Source organism: Hyperoodon ampullatus, assembly GCF_949752795.1.
Source record: "Hyperoodon ampullatus genome assembly, chromosome: 10".
Lineage (NCBI taxonomy): Eukaryota > Metazoa > Chordata > Mammalia > Artiodactyla > Ziphiidae > Hyperoodon > Hyperoodon ampullatus.
In genome coordinates this window covers 83,168,960-83,185,893 of record NC_136923.1, presented here as the reverse complement: position 1 = coordinate 83,185,893, position 16,934 = coordinate 83,168,960, and the positions used below count along the sequence as shown (strand labels likewise).

General features: G+C 48.8%; 1 protein-coding gene and 1 pseudogene across 3 annotated transcripts in view; both read left to right on the top strand.

The window, feature by feature from the left end:
• LOC307058980 (tripartite motif-containing protein 26-like) overlaps positions 1–16,934 on the top strand; it is a 36,969-nt pseudogene that overhangs the window by 14,182 nt on the left and 5,853 nt on the right. The gene's annotated exons all lie outside the window — the stretch shown is intronic.
• On the top strand, positions 2,878–6,292 carry LOC307059339 (BOLA class I histocompatibility antigen, alpha chain BL3-7-like; the record flags this gene model as incomplete). 2 transcript variants are annotated; one of them, XM_079713230.1, is made up of 8 exons in its annotated part: positions 2,893–2,965; positions 3,287–3,556; positions 3,759–4,034; positions 4,659–4,934; positions 5,053–5,160; positions 5,597–5,664; positions 5,770–5,817; positions 5,981–6,292. In XM_079713230.1, the coding sequence occupies 8 exons, from the start codon at positions 2,893–2,895 to the stop codon at positions 6,101–6,103; spliced, it is 1,242 nt and encodes a 413-aa protein (XP_079569356.1). The 2 variants fall into 2 exon arrangements, with proteins under 2 accessions (XP_079569357.1, XP_079569356.1); XM_079713231.1 differs by lacking the exon at positions 5,981–6,292 and having other exon boundaries at positions 2,878–2,965; positions 5,597–5,629; positions 5,770–5,891.

The following is a 16,934-nucleotide window of genomic DNA, read 5'->3' as shown; positions in this document are numbered from 1 at the left end:
CAACTCTTCATTCCCCAAATGCAAAAATTCATGTATTTTTTTCTCTAGGAGAGAGGGATCCAAGGGTGAAGGGAAACAGAATTGATTGAAGTTGGGGGGAACGAATAGCAGGAGCAGTCAGTAAAGAATTCTAAGGTGGTGGATTCTAAGGTTTACATCTTCTGCTTTATAACTTTACAAGTATGTACAGGTCCTACAAGGTATTTGATATATGTTGTGTTCAGTGAATACTTTCTCTTGGGCTAAGTGAAGACTTCAGTGTCTGCTTATATTTACCAGGTTAATGAAAAGAACAACAAGAGCTCAAGGTTATAAAGACAAGAATTAGCTCCAGCGATGGGCAGTTTTGAACACATACGACCTTAAGGTGATAAACCACAGTGTCCTTAATGTCTGAACACTCTAGTTGTTAAAATACATGTTAATGAAACTTTCTGCGCATGCTGCATTTTAAGGATATATCTAAGACCAACATAGACAAACCCATGATTTCCATATGAAGGTCATTTTAATATGCATCAACCTATGAGTCACACAGTATCTTTTGGGGGGAAGAGACTGGAAATTAAGAACATTATAGATATGCAATGCCCAGTAGGCTAGCTACTAGCCACATATGGCTATTTAAACTAAATAACATTAAGGTGCTCAGCACAATAGCCACTTTTGAGGTGCTAAATGGCGACCTGTAGCTAGTGGCTACCTGATTTTGACAGTACAGATATAGAAAAATTCCTTCACCACAGAACATTCTATTGGACAGGACTGTTCTTCATGCTTTCTGGGCCTCAAGTCAGATATACTGGACCCATGAAAGGGCCAATATTATTTCTCTTAGAGACGATGTCAGATTTCTGTCTGGGATATGAATACATACTTAGCTGGAGTGTAACAAAACCAAACTAGTTTATGAGTGGGTATGGTGCCTTCAGGCACAAACTGTTTCCAGGTTCAAAGGGGAAACACCTGTCCCCCTACCTCCCTTCCCAGACTGAGGACACTCTCTGGGATCAATTTCCAAGGGGTGAGTTCTCTCCTAGAGGAGCCCAGGGGCAGGGCCCTCAGCTAAGTGTGGGGAGGCAGGGAGTCCAGCTCAGGGAGAGGGATTCTCCAAAACGAAGAGGAGACAAAGGCAAGGGTCAGTTAGGAGAGTTTCCCAGGTTTATTCGAACAGCAGTTCTCAGAGTGTGATCTGTGGAACCCTTGAAGTCACTGAGACCCTTTCATGAGATCCGTGAGGTGAAACCTACTTTCATAGCATTACTAAGATATTATTTGACTTTCCACTATGTTGACATTTGCTTTGAGGTATAACTTAGCAGTGATGGAGACTACTGTAGCAAACTGAAATATAATTATTTTCACCACAACTTACTTGCAGAAAAAGAAAAGCAGGTTTCCTTTAAAACATTCTGGTTGATGCATTACAAAGTTTTATCTTTCCTTAATAAGCTATAATGGAAAAGAAAATGAAAAAGAATGTATATACACATGTATAACTGAATCACTTTGCTGTACAGCAGAAATTAACACAACATTGTACATCAACTATATCTCATTAAAAAAACTTTTAAAAATACATAAAAATTCTTTTGTTTCCTAAATCATCCTTAAATCCACTCTTTTTTTTTTTGGCCATGCCCCACAGCATGTGGGATCTTAGTTCCCTGAACAGGGATTGAACCCTTGAACCCAGGCCATGGCAGTGACAGCTCTGAGTCCTAACCACTGGACGGCCAGGGAACTCCCTTAAATCCACATTCTAAAAGTATCTTCTAAGATGACATGGGAAGTACCCATCAAGCCCTTCTGCTACATTCCAAAGTACTATGTCCCAAGGAAAATAATTTGTGTGACCTGAGCTACCCTCTTCTTCATGGAATACAATGTTTACTTGAAAGAATGAATGACACTGGAAGATCTATATAACTTAGTGAAATAACGTATTACTTTTTTAAAATCTTACTTTAGTACAAGAGACATTCAATGTGCAAAATAGGGTTATGGATTTTAACGTAACAGAATAGGAAACAGTTAATAATATTGTTTCAGGTCCACTTTGAAAATAACCTTTGAGAAACTACCACTTGTGTAGTTTTCGTCTTGTATCAAAGACTAACATCCATGACTGTCTGAAAAGGTTATTAAAAATACTACTCCTACATATGTGTGGGCTTTTTTATTTTCATAGACTTCAATCAAAATAACGGATTCAATGAAGAAGCAGACATGAACATCCAGGGGTCTTCTAATGAGACAGATAAGAAAGAGAGAGACTTGCAAAAATATAAAAATCTGAAAAGCTCCACATTTCCCACTACCGTGTTTATTTTGGGAAGTAGTTATTTTTCATATTAAATCATAGGTTATTAACATTATTCTAAATAAATTAATTAAAAATTTTTGAACTCTATTATTTCTACTTTGGAACGTATCGATAGAAGTATCCACATAAACAAAACTATCTTTGGGGTCGTCACTAGTTTGTGAGACTGTATAAATATTCTGACCACAATGTTGTGAAAATCGCTGACTACACAGTCCCTGGGCCAGGACTCAGGGAGACAGTGTGACAAAGAGCTCTGGGTGCAGGAGGGGAAGGATCAGGCAAAGTCCCTGGTCCCGGGACGTGCAGGCTCTCAGGCTCTCAGGCTCTCAGTCAGGCGGTCTCTGGGGCCGGGACGCTCCGTGGTGGGGAATCCCCGTCTCCCCGAGTTTCGCTTTCTCTCTCACAACCTGTGTCGGGCCCTGCTGCCTGGACACTCGTGACGCGACCCACTTCTCACTCCCATTGCGTGTCCGGTTTCAGGAGAAGCCAATCAGCGTCCCCGCGGTTCCCGGTTATAAAGTCTCCACCGACCCGCCGCACTCACTTTCTTCCACACCCCGAGGATGCGGGTCATGGCACCGCGAACCCTCCTCCTGCTACTCTCGGGGGCCCTGGCCCTGACCGAGACCTGGGCGGGTGAGTGCGGGGTCGGTAGGGAACGGCCTCTGCGGGAAGGATCGAGGGGACCCCGGGGGTCGGGGGGCAGGACTCCCAGGGAAGGAGCCACGCCGCCGCCCCCAGCCCAGACCCGCCCCCTCACCCCGGTCCCCTCCTGTCCCTCCCTTGCTTCCCGCCCCCTCTTCTCTCCCCGCGAGGTGCCGGCCCTTCTCCGACCTCCACACCTTTTCCGTCTCACGAGCCCCTCGCCCCCTCCCCCTTCCCGGCCCCGTCACCTCGGACCCGGGGACCCGCGCCGGGAGGAGGGTCGGACCGGGTCTCACCCCTCCCCGCCCCCAGGCTCCCACTCCCTGAAGTATTTCTTCACCGGGGTGTCCCGGCCCGGCCTCGGGGAGCCCCGCTTCATCACCGTCGGCTACGTGGACGACACGCAGTTCGTGCGGTTCGACAGCGACGCCCCGAATCCGAGGGTGGAGCCGCGGGCGCAGTGGGTGGAGCAGGAGGGGCCGGAGTATTGGGATCGGGAGACGCGGATCTGCAAGGACGCCGCACAGGTTTACCGAGAGAACCTGAACACCCTGCGCGGCTACTACAACCAGAGCGAGGCCGGTGAGCGACGCGGGCCCGGGTCCGGGTCACGACCCCCATCCCCAGGGACGGGCCGGCGTCTCCCCGAGTCTCCGGGTCCGAGGGTCACCCCAACATTGCGGCACCCACCCCGGTTCCCGACCCGGGAAGAGCCCGCGTGGACTTTACCCGGTTTCATTTTCCGTTTGGGTTTAATCGCTGCGGCTGGTCGGGGCGGGGTCAGGGTCTCACACCATCCAAGGGATGTACGGCTGCTACGTGGGGCCGGACGGTCGCCTCCTCCGCGGGTACAGGCAGGACGCCTACGACGGCGCCGATTACATCGCCCTGAACGAGGACCTGCGCTCCTGGACCGCGGCCGACGCGGCGGCTCAGAACACCAAGCGCAAGTGGGAGGCGGCCGGTGAGGCGGAGCAAGACAGGAACTACCTGGAGGGCACCTGCGTGGAGTGGCTCCTCAGATACCTGGAGACCGGGAAGGACACGCTGCAGCGCGCAGGTACCAGGGGCCGCGGGGCCTCCCTGGTCTCCCCTCGGGCTGGAGCTGGCTTCCCACAAGGGGAGGAAATGGGGTCCCTGTGGAAACAACACCCCAACTTCTTGTCGGGAGAGGGAGGAATCTACCCAGGTTTCCATATTCTGTACAAGACAGTGACTCGCCGGTGGCCTCACTTCTCTGAAAGACAGTGAAGGAATCCAGTCTCTTTGGGGAAGAAGCAGGAAACCATCCCTGAAATAACTGACCAGAGATGCCCTTTGACCCTGACCCCCATCTTGTGAACCATGACTTTCTCTCTCAAGGCCTGTTCTTATCTTGAGAACATCTTAGGAGGCCTGACTCCAGCTTTTCTGAGTCATTCAGCCTCCACCAAAGTCAGGACCATTGCTCTGTATTCTCCCCTTTACATGGAGCCTCCTACCTTGGCTTTCATCCTTTTTCTAGAACTTTCCAAGGACTGGGAGATTTTCCCAGACCCCGGAGTCCAGACTGGTGTCTGCTGTTTTCGCTGCTTCTTTTCAAACCTGTTGTGCTGTTCATTCTCAGGATGGTCACATGATGCTGCTTCAGTGGCCCATGAAGGTAACACTATGTGTGAATTTTCTGATTCTTCCTCCTCCTCAGACCCTCCAAAGACACACGTGACCCATCACCCCATCTCTGACCGTGAGGTCACCCTGAGGTGCTGGGCCCTGGACTTCTACCCTAAGGAGATCTCACTGACCTGGCAGCGTGATGGGGAGGATCAGACCCAGGACATGGAGCTTGTGGAGACCAGGCCTTCAGGGGACGGAAGCTTCCAGAAGTGGGCGGCCCTGGTGGTGCCTTCTGGAGAGGAGCAGAGATACACGTGCCATGTGCAGCACGAGGGGCTTCAGGAGCCCCTCACCCTGAGATGGGGTAAGGAGGGACATGGGGGGTGGAGCTTCCTCTCAGATAAAGCAGGAGCCCTTCTGGACACTTTCAGCAAGGTCGCGATTCAAGCCTGAGGTCAGGGCCCCTTCCCTTTCCTCCACAGACCCTCCTCAGCCCACCGTCCTCATCATGGGCCTCATTGTTGGCCTGGTTCTCTTGGTCACTGGAGCCGTGGTGGCTGGAGCTGTGATCTGGAGGAAGAAGCACTCAGGTAGGGAAGGGAGGGAGGGATCTGAGTTTTCTTGTCTCACTGGGGGGTTTCAAGCCCAGGTAGAAGCTTGCCTGCGTTTTTACTGGGCAGTACAATTCAGAAACATTGCTTGCCAGTCTGGAGACTGGCACTTACCCTTTTGTAAAGCACATGTGGAAATGAAAGACAGATTTTTTCACCTTCATAATTCCAGTTGGGGACCAGATTACCAGCACTTGAAGGTCAGAGAGGGAAGGTCCCTGCTGAGGAGAGACCCCCAGGAGGGCAGAAGTTGGTCCAGTACCCCCACATCTCCTTTCTTCGTGTTCCTGATCCTATCATGGGTTTTGGTCAACAGTTCTGGAGAGTTCTCTGTGGTCCAGGACTAGGGGGTTCCTCTAGGATCTCACAACTCAGTCTTCTCCCTGGCCTCTCACGTGATGTTTTCTTCTTACAGGTGAAAAAGGAGGAAGCTATGCTCAGGCTGCAAGTAAGTGTGGAGGGGGTGTGATTCTTGAGACCCTTGTGAGGGTGCAGACAGGAGGCCATGGGGGGCTCACCCTCCTAAAGTTCCTTCTCTAGTTTCTCTCCTGTGGTTTCTGACCACGTCCTGGTGTTGTTCTCCCCCAGGCAGTGACAGTGCCCAGGGCTCTGATGTGTCTCTCACGGATCCTAAAGGTAAGACCCTGGAGGACCTAGATTGGGAGAGGTGTTGGGACCGAGGGGATGCCCCGGGTGGTGGGGATCTTTGAGTGGGACATTTGAGCATGTGGGGGGCTGTTGGGAAGGTCAGCACTTACATGACTGACCTGAATTTGTTCATGATTATTTTCTTTCACAGTGTGAGACAGCAGCCTCGTGGGGACTGAGTGGTGCACAGTCCCACTTTGTGGCTTCAGATCCCGTGACTCCTCTTTCTGCAGCTGCAGCTGAATGTGTCTGTGTTCCTCGTAGCATAATGTGAGGAGGTGGAGAGACTGGCCCACCCCTGCCCACCACGACCCCTCCCCACCCTGACCTGTGTTCTCTTCCCTGATCCACTTGCCTGTTCCAGCAGAGGCAGGGCTAGGCCACCTCCATCCCTGTCTTAACTTCGTGGTGCACTGAGTAATAATGTCTTACTTGCCTGTTCGAAATAAAATCTCTATATGAATTTTGTTTTTTCTAATTCCTGCCATGAGGCGTTGATGGGATAATAAAGGAAAGGATTGTTAAAGTTTGAGAAAGAAAAAAAATGGAAGCGCTGAGAACCTTCCAGAATCCGTGTGCTTGCTGTGCTCTGTCTGCTGCAGGTGGGACAGGAGGAGGCAGTGAGGAGCTGAGCGTGGACGCGGCCTGTGCCCACTCCGTGCTCACTGCATCGTGGCTTTGATGTGGTCACTGCTCTGCCAGGTCATCTGCTCTGTTCCTTTGTCCTCGTCACTTCACTAGAACCTTGTCCCACCAGGACCTGTGATCTCAGAGGTTCAGAAATCACCTGGGCCTTGTACTGTCTCCAGGACTGTGGGCAGCAAGGGCTTCCTGTAACCATGTAGCCTTGGCTCGGGCCTTGCTCCCATCCTCAGTCCCTGTCTTTATCGTGCGTGTTTATATTTTGCTTATTTAGTTGTTGTTATTGTTGGAATAATGACTGTTGTTTTTCATGTGCAGAGTTCTGGTCTCATTCTTCTCTGGGTGTCCCCATCTCTGACAGCAGCAGGAGTCATTTTGCCTGTCGATGTCCCCACAAGTCCAAGGGGGCCCTGCACACAGGATTCTCAGTAGTATCGAGAGCAATTTTCAGCCTCATCCAGCTCTTGCCCTCCTTCTAGAGATGTTTGCTGGATTCTTCTTTCCAACTTTTCCCCATCTTTTAAAAGGAACCAGATTCTGGAATTAGCAAACAGAAGGGACCCAATAGTCTCCCATCTTGACTTAATTCTTGCTGGATTTCTGTCTTCTCTGCAGCCTGGCCCCTCTTCTGCCCTTAGATCTTCTAAGCCTAGTGCTGACTCCAATCCAAACTGATGGATTTAGAAAGCAGAGTCTAATAGAGTCAGGGTACGTTGGAATAGAGGACGCATAAGTGCAGGATATTCTTTTCTGAAGAGAGAAGGAGCATGGTGTGTGGTGTGCAGACTGATTGGTGTGGGAGGGAGGGGAGATCAGCCCTTGTGAGAAAAGTACAGGCGGCATTGATGTCATTGCGAATGGATGTGGTGTTGTAGCTGCCACAAGGCAGCCTGTGGCCTGAGGTCATGTTAATAAAGACACTGTCTCTAGGATAGGGAGGTGCTCTATACTGATCATTCATTCAATTGACATTGTTGTGTGCCAGATATATGACACACTGTTCTTGCATCTAGGAAACCTCAGGGAACTAACAACAGACAAAACCTGTCTGCCATGTGGAGTATATGTTCTAGGGGAACAGGCAGAGTGTGCGCTAGGAGACTAGTAAGTGAGGGAAGTGTTCAAATTAAAAGTTGGTAAGTGCTTTGAGGAAGGTGACCCAGCGTGTAAGTGTGTGGGGACAGGGATGATGTCTGTTTTACTAGGGCGGTCAGCGTGGGCCTCATTGAGAAGGTGACCTTTGAGTAAAGATGTGAAAGACATGAAGGAATGTCCATGAGGATGTCTGGGGCGAGTTCTCTCCAGGCCGGGGAGCCTCCAGTGCCAGCGCGCTAGGGCTGGAGAGTGCGTGTTCAAGGAAGAGCGAGGAGGCCATCGTAGCTGGAGGAGAGAGGAATGGAGATGAAATCCAGTGTCTGGACAGATCATATGGACCTAGACAATATTAGAAGGGTTTTGATTTTGTCTGAGGAAGGTGCGGAGTTTACAAGATGGTTTGAACAGAAGATTGACCTCGTGTGACTACTCTTTAGAAACATCTGGCTGCTGGGCAGAATCAGGAGGTGAAGGGCAAGAGATTCCATAGAGGAAACTGTAGGAAATGGTGCAGTGTCCAGGCTGGAGCTGCTGGTGCTTGTCTGGGGTGTGAGCAGGGAAAGTAATAGTAACTGATTGGATTCTGGCTATATTCTGAAAATGGCGTTTTACAGCAATTCCTAATGGATGAAATTTGGGATATAAGAAAGCAGAATGAAGCAAGACCGCAAATTTTGAGATTTGCAAGTAGACATGTGGGGCACCTTCCGCAGAAATGGGGAGACTCTGGAAGCAGCATATTTGAGGAGGCGGCAGCATTGGCATTCGCTTTAGGAAAGGGCAAACTGAGTCTGGGGTTCAGGTGAGATGGCTGGAGAAATATTTGGAGGAGGTGACATCCTATAAATGAGGTTTAAAGCTTTGAGAACAGATGAGGTCACCAGGGGAGAATTGGCTGCAGAAGATGAAGGACAAGGACTGAACCCTGGACCCCCCAGCACTATGCAATCTGATCATACCACACACCCAAGCAGACCCCACGTTTCTGAACACCGAGTCTAGATGGCAAAGAGACCAGGGGGGTCCTGATCTTCCTGTGCATCACCTGCACACCTCAGATGGAAGGGAGCGTGAGAATCTGCATTTTAAACAAGTTTGGTGCTGATCTTGCTGGTCTTCAGATCACACATTTAGTAGCAACAATGTAGACCAGGATTCCCACGTGGCTGTGCATCAGCCTCACCTGTAGGGCTTGTTCATAAGGGATTCCTGGACCTCATGCCCACATTCTGAGATGGTGGGTCGGGGAAGAGTCCTGAGTATTTTGTAACAATCCCTACAAGCAGTCCTGAGGCTCAGGCAGATTGGGATCCACTGAGGTCAGTGATCAGAGAGTAATCAGGGTGGGGAGGGGTTTTAAATCCTCATGGAAATGTTTTTCCCTGGGAAAAAAAAGTTAGTACATTTTCTGGGAGATACATGTTTTCTCTACCATGCAGTAGAGCCAGGTGGAAAATTTAAGAAGCAGTTATCCGCTCAGCATAAAGAAAAGCTTTTGAGTTCTAAGAGGGTAGACCTAAATTTTCTCCACATGCACACGAAAAAGGTGATTATGTGGCGTTGATACAGTTGTAAGCTAATGCTACGGTGGTAATTATTTTGCAATATTAAGTGTATGAAGTCAACAAGTTGTACACCATAAACTTACTCAATATTGTAGATCAATCATATCTCAATAAAGCAGCAGGGAAGAGTCTCTGAATCCCTGCTCTCTCAGAGTTTTGCTACATGGTATTCTCATGCAATTCTTTATGGGCAAAAAAGGGTTTCAAATTGTTCTAAATGGAACGAGAGAGAGAGAGAGAGAGAGGGAAAGAGAGATTGATTGTAGTTTTATTTCAGGAAAAAGCCACAAAACAGCCCTGAGACTACACAGCCAGGAACAGAATACACAATCCCACACGGGTCAGGTCCCACAGAGGAAGCCCTGCCCGTGCAGGTGGACACAGATGCCACTGTTCACAGCACTGTCAGCCCTGATGCTGGACAGCGTGCCCTACTGCTTGGCCTGCTGTCTCTGCTGCTCCTGAGAACTACTGCCGCCTCTGCCACATGTGCCAAAGCGTTCAGCACAGTTCCAGCCTCTCTGTGGCACCACGTCCTGAGTCAGAGTCCAGCATGGGGTCACCTGCCTGGTGGAGCCTCAGGCTGTTTCAACCTGCCAGAATGTTTAGAAGCAGGTTTTTCTCTCTTATAGAGGGAGGTGGTCTCTACAGCCTACCAAGATCTTCAAGTTTGAAATTCCCCTAACTTGGGAAGAGGGTACAGATTCTAGGGTTGGAGGTTGAAGGTGTGGAAGGGAAAAGAATGACAAATTACAATTTTTGCAGCAGTGATCTAGACGAGAACTTGACCTGGTACATTGTAAGCAGTCAGGTTGGATGGATGAATACGTAATAAATGACATCTTTCAACTTCTGTGATGTTCTGTTATGGGGTCCAGCTTCTGTCTACTCCAGTTTATATTCAGATAAGTAGAGTGCATTTTTCAATAATGAAATGATTACTCAAAATGTCCTCTCCCTACCTTTGTCTCTTTCTAAGCTTAAATAAACAAGATCTATAAGTCTTCATGGGATCCATACATAAACACTGACATTTTATACTAGGTTTCATATTTCGTTGTACATGCACATCTTTCTGGGGAAAGTATCCATATCCTTATCAGTTTACATGTGATCCCCACAAAAGTCTTTAAAAAGTATCAATACTAGCTTAGACACCAAGTTACTCAATCTCTGGTCCATGAGGAACTAATGATCCAACTGTCTTAGCAGATCCAATCACATGATATAAATGCTCATCTTTTTCTTGGCAATTACCAGTCTGGGTCAAGATAAAGGTAGAAATTTACTTGCTTACACTCACTTTCAATGTCTGTATGTTTCTTATTGTGAGCTGAGAGCAAACATTTCACAAACCAGCACTGGCTCACAGCAGAGATAAAGTATCATTGGTTTGGGTGGACTTATATTCTAGCACCTACCATGCTGCCAGATAAATAGCAGGAGTGAAAAAATAGGTCATGGAGACTCCATTCCCAGTAACGCGATAGAACTTGTTTTAAGGCTGCCTCTTCCAATGAAAACAAATAAACATAATAAATAAAGTATAAAAAGCTTCCATAAGTACAGTTAATTAGAGAATAATTGTTTAGGCCAAAATATAAATGTTGGTAATAACCCAGAGGGAAAAGTTGTTTTTATCCTTAGGGCATTAGCCAAATCTGGAAAAATCTTACCTTTGGTTTTCTCAAGCTTTTGAGCTGTAATTAGAAATGTCACCCAGAGAGCTCATATATATTTTTTTAATCTGTGAAGTAAAAGCTTTTAGTAAGAAAGGCTTAGTGGAAGCCCCTGAAATAGCCTCCCAAGCTCAGCCGTGACACAACATTAAAAACAATATTGTGTCTTGGGATAATGAAAGAAGTTAACATCATCCTCAAAGACTTAAAGGATGCAGGGGTGGTGGTCACATCACGTACCAGCTAACTCACCACTGTGGTTCTTGCAGAAACTGGAAGGATCGTTGTCAGTGACAGTGAGACAGCACTCTCAGCGCTGCTATCTTGCTTTTCATTTCCTATGTTTATGTTTCTACCTACAAAGTTCTCTCTTTTAAAAATCCCAAATTACCTGGAAGATTGGGCCAGTTTTTCGGGAATATAATTTTGATCTGGATTCCTGTGAAGTGAGCCCCAAAACCTTTGACTTGAACTCTTTATTCTGGTCTCTGCATTGCTAGCCTCAGCCATGTGACAGGCCATGGAGTCACATGGTCCCAAAGTCACCCTGTGGTCGGCAGACTCTAAGTTGGTCCCCGATGCTCCCTCCTCTGGTATCTATGTCCCTGTCTAATACTTTTGGAACATAAGCTGGACCTAGTGACTCACTGGTAACAAAAGGAATAGGGCAAGTGATGAATGTATATTTGGGGATCACCAGGGAAAAAGATAGGAGGGACCCAGGGTCAGCTGTCTCAGGGCTGGCTGTCCAGGCCTGGCTGGGGAAGCAGAGATTCCCGATGGAACCCAATGACAACTGACGCTGCATTCTCTCCCTACCTGAGGAGTTTCTCCTCTAGATCTCAGCCTCCACAGTCACTGCCCTCAGACAGGAGGAGGACGAGGAAGAGACCACCAGCAGTGATTCTCATCCTGGCTGGAATGTCAAGAGAACTGTCTGTGAAAAGGACCAGAAGGGAAGTGAAGGAACGAAGCCTCCTAAATCTAACACCTGGTGACCCAAACGCTCCCCTATCAGACCCCGTGGGTAGAAAGATGAGGAGGGTAACAGTCTCCAGTCTTCCTGTGCTGTGCCCCCAACCCTGGCCCAGCTCTCCCTTTCTCCATTTACAATAATGTCCCAGGAGCCCAAGTGGTGACACTGTAAATATATCTCTGCTCATCTTAGAACAGACCACCACAGCCACACACTCCTGGGAAGTCCTGTTCTCCCGATATGTATTCAGTATGTGCAGCAGAACCCAAATAACAGTGGTCTCACAGGATGGAAGCTTGTGTGTGGCTCCCATGACAGTGAGGCAGGCTGTTCCAGGGCTGCTAGGGTGGCTCTGCACCACGAGGATGTCCAGGCATCCAGGTCTCCTTGACCTTCCTTCTCTGCTGTCCCTGGGATGTTGCCATTGTTGGCATGACTCAAGTTACCTAAGACCATGTTCATGGTCCATGAGCAACCAGGGAAAGCAGGGAAGGAAGAAACGTTTCTTCCCTTTAAGATCAAAAGTTTAAAGTTCACATCTGCTTCATCATGTTGTCTAGAACTTAATCAAAAGGATACAAGTACCGGAGATTGCTTTTTTTTTTAACTTTAATTAATTAATTAATTAATTAATTTTGGCTGCATTGAGTCTTCGTTGCTGGGCTTTCTCTAGTTCCGCTTAGTTGCAGTGCGGGGGCTTCTCATTGCGGTGGCTTCTCTTGTTGCAAGCACGGGCTCTAGGGGTGCAGGCTTCAGTACTTGTGGCACACGGGCTTCAGTAGTTGTGTCACATAGGCTTATTTGCTCCGCGGCATGTGGGATCTTCGCCGACCAGGGATCGAACCCGTGTCCCCTGCATTGGCAGGTGGAGTCTTAACCACTGCACCACCAGGGAAGTCCCGAATGTATTTTTAATCTGGGTGACTTTGTCCAGAAAAAAACTCTATTACTATGGAAGAGAGATGATTTTTGCTATACTGAAATTTTTTTAAATCAGCAGTGGAGAATTCTTACTATCAATATCTTAAGCTGAGCCAGATTTGTAGTTTAAAAATAGAATAATCTTAGAATATATTGCTAATTGATAACAAAATTGCAGATAGAATATGTGATAAATACCACCTGATAAAGTGAAATCGCTCTCTATAACACTGTCGAAACGGGTAACACTTACTGTGTCCAGGGAGGGAATTTGGAAGGGTTTTGGATGGCATGGAGGAGGAAATTTACCTTTCTCTGTATATCCTTTATGTCATATGAATTTTTTTAACTTTATGCATGTATTAGTAAGTTGAAATAAATGTTGAATGACCAAAGAAAACCCCACACTCATTTAGTAATCATTTATTAGGCCGTTTCTAGATGTCAGGCTCTGTGCTGGGCCTCAGTGAGTGACACATCAAGGAACTCACGATGGAGTGAAATGACCTGGTAAATGCAACATAGTCTATCATTAGTTGTTGGGGAAACAGCTTCCAGGAGGGAGGGAGCTGACTGAGAGCATACTGTGTGCCGGGTGTGGTGCCCCCTGCCGGGGACATAAAGAAAGCTAAGGTCTATGCCTTGGTGACCTAAATGTCTCACCCCATGAGGGTCTGTGCCAGTCCATGACTTCCCAGGAGCCCCACTCTTATCCTGTCCCTGTGTGGGACGTGAGCTGAGGACTGGAGACACGACCTTGGCCCATTTGGTCCAAAATGGTGGAAAGGGTTAGTTAGAGAACACAATTTCCTAATGAAACTGAGGAATTAACATGAGAGAAAATTGCTAAGAAATAATCTGGATGAAGGGGAGGAAACCAACAAACTAGAATCACAAGGAGTGACTCTGGGATCCTGTATGAAAGTAAGATGGGAGGAGGAGTGGGAGCCCAGGGTTTGCGGGCAGGATGACACAGGGAAGAAAATGTGGGTGACTTTAGTGACAGCACTTTCCTAGAGGTGTAGGAAGTTTGAAAAGTAAGGGGGCAAATATTCAGAGGGGACCCTCTCAGGTTCCCACGAACCTGGAGAGAAACCTTTCCGATGAAAACATTGATTCTTGTATCCAGGTCGGTGCCGTGATAAACACAAGTCAGTTCTGCAGATCGCCCTGCCTCAGGTGGACCCACAGTGACAATGACTATTCAGTGACTGTGCAATCCGTGTGTGAACACGTCCAGGACAGAGTCCTCACTACCTCGTGCTCCTGCTTCTCTGACCTGGAATGTCCCAGTGCAGACATGCTGCACTGAGATGCTACCCAAGGATCCCTGCCTCCTGGGCTTCACACCTTGAGGCTCTCCACCCCGGAGTGTGGGTGGGACCTGTGACTTGCTTCTGACCAATACAATATGACAACGGGGATGGCACTCCTAAGATTAGATCATAGAAGAGCAAGACCCCATCTTGCTGGCTGACTTTCTACTGTCTTCACTGCTTGCAAGCTCTGAGGACTGCGTTGGCAAATCCTACATGGCAGGAAATTAAGGGCAGCCTCCTGTCAACATCCAGCAGAAGTCTGAGGCTGCCAGTGTAACAGCCCACAAGAAACTACTCAGTCTTCTTCCCTAAGGCAACGCTTTCCTTTCCTTGGTGACAGACATCCTGCTTTCTCTTTACCAGCATAATGTCAGCTTCTCTGTCTATCCTAGTTGCTCACTTCATCCAGGAGGCCCCAGGAGGGAGCAGCAGGCAGGGTGGGAGGAAGAGCTGGTGAGCAGGGGTGTGGCCAGACCCCTCCTCATGTGTCACCTTGGACAGCAGGTGTTCCCAGGAAGTCAGCTGGAAGAAGAGCAGTCAGGGCAGCAGGGATGGGAAGGAGATGCGTGAACACCCCTCTGACTCTCAGGCCCACGAGGGGCCGTGAAATAACACAGTGATGAGTAAACTCTGCACGGACCCTGCTGGTCGTCACCCTTCAGCATCTGGAAAGCCCAGCTCACACCCAGATGCAAACACCACTGAGGCCCTCCAGACCAGATGTGACCCTCACTTCCCTCCACCTCTGGCAAACACACTCCAGCAGCCAATGTAGAACCAACTCTCCTGTCACTTCAGACCCCATAGACACACCTATAGGGAGTGTGAGAAACGCAATAGACTCCCAGCCAGTCTCAGAGCCCAGAGAGGACAGGGAAGCTGTCAGAGCCCCCAGAGGAGGTGACCCTTAGTGAGGCTGCTGAACAGTGTATGGGAGTCAACACAGCAGAGTGAGTACAGACCTGGGCGCAGCGGTCAGACCGCTTCCTTAGAGTCATGGTTCAGCCAACTGAGAGCCAGCCAAGCTCTCAGAGGCCTCAGTTTCCTTGTCTGGAAAATGGGGTTGATAGCTATCCTTATCTCAGAGGACTCTTATGAGATTTAAATGACTCGATTCATGTAAGTCCCTTAAAATACTATCTGACACATTTATTAAAGCAAAATCCTGGGAAGGAAGAGAGTTCCCGCATGCAGCTCCTGTTTCTTTCTTCCGAGAGGATGAGGACCACTTCTCCCCAACACTCATCACCTCAGCCTCTTCTTACTCATGTGCAGCTGGAGAGCTGTCCTGTCCCTTAGAGCCCCTGAGGTGGGAGGGGCACCTGGAGAAGGCCAGGGTGGGGGCCAGGATGAGGACGCATCAGGGCAATGCACACCCGCACACCACAAAAACACACATACACATACAAAGGACCACACATGCTAATGTACACTCACCTACACACATATACACAAACATCCACACACATTTCTATACACATGTGAACACACACAGACAGACACACATGCAGGTTACACTCTCCCTTCAGATTTGCCAGTTCATTGTAAGACTGGGCTTAATACTACTTCATCTTTGTAAAACAATTTAGGATCCTGCAGGAGACGGACCCGAGAATTTTTGTCCCACTAGAAAGAGACCCATTCCCCAGGCAATCTGGTACTTTCTGGGCCTCATGTGGCCCTGCTCCTGGAACCCTCATAGAGGAGAATGGGAGCTGAACTGAGATCAAGGTCCTGGAGTCCAAAGGCAGCCACGTACACTGGCCAGACCTGGAACTGGGGCTCAGGGGATCCAGCAGGTCCCCAGCCTCCCAGCTCACCTGCACTTTCTCAGCTGGCCTCCCACCAGCCAGGGTCCCTCCAGGCTTTGCTGCACAACAGGAGGTCTGCACGTTGGCTCCAGAAGTCACAAAGACAGGGGTTGCAATTCAACCCCTGAGGTGAGAGACCCTTGGGTCAGAACAATGAAACCCAGAATCCCTTCCTAACCTGAGTTCTTGTTGTTCTAGAGCACAGTTGTTGCAGGCAAAGTTCCAACCATCTAAACTCCTGCAAACACAACCCCACTGACAGCAGCTGCAAGGAGAACCTGGCCGGCAAATGCTCCCTTGACGGGGATGTTGGGCTGGGAAGACGGCTTTGAGGAGGAAAGGAGAGTGAGGGGCCCTGACCTCACATCTGAGCCCTGACCCTGCTGAAAGTCCCCAGAAGGGCTCCTACTTCCCTGAGAAGAAGGTTACCCCTCAGATCCCTCCACACCGGACCTCAGGAAGAGGGGTTCAGGCAGCCCCTGGTGCTGCACGTGGCACGTGTGTCTCTGCTCGTCTCCAGAAGGCAACACCAGGGCTGCCCACTTCTGGAACGTTCTGTCCTCTGAAGGCCTGGTCTCTACAAGCTCCATGGCCTGGGTCTGGTCCTCCTCATCACGCTGCCAGGTCAGGGTGACCTCTGAGGGTACAAGCCCTGGGCCCAAGATCTCAGGGTGACCTCTCCGTCAGGGCTGCGATGGTGTGTCACCTGTGCTCTGGAGGTTCTGTGGTAGACAAAGCAGGGAGGGCTCAGCCAGGGGCTTGCTGAGTAGCATCGACTCCAAAGATCAAGACACCATAACTGCTGATGGATTGGCTGCCAACCAGCACAAGGCAGGGACCGTCCTATAGGCAGCGGGTGAAGGGAACGAGCGCTACACAAGCCAGCTCCAGGACACGGAGGTGAGAACTCTGTCCAACATTCTCCTCCAGGATAAGATCCTCTTCAAGGACTCTCCTCCCTCTTTTTTTTTTTTTTTTTTTTATAATGTTTTCCTGTCAGTGGTGTGCAGGGTTTTTTCTAATAGTTTTATGTTTCATAGTTTTTAAATCTTGTGACCAGACAAGTTTGTTGCCATTTCTACCATTTTGAACTTTAT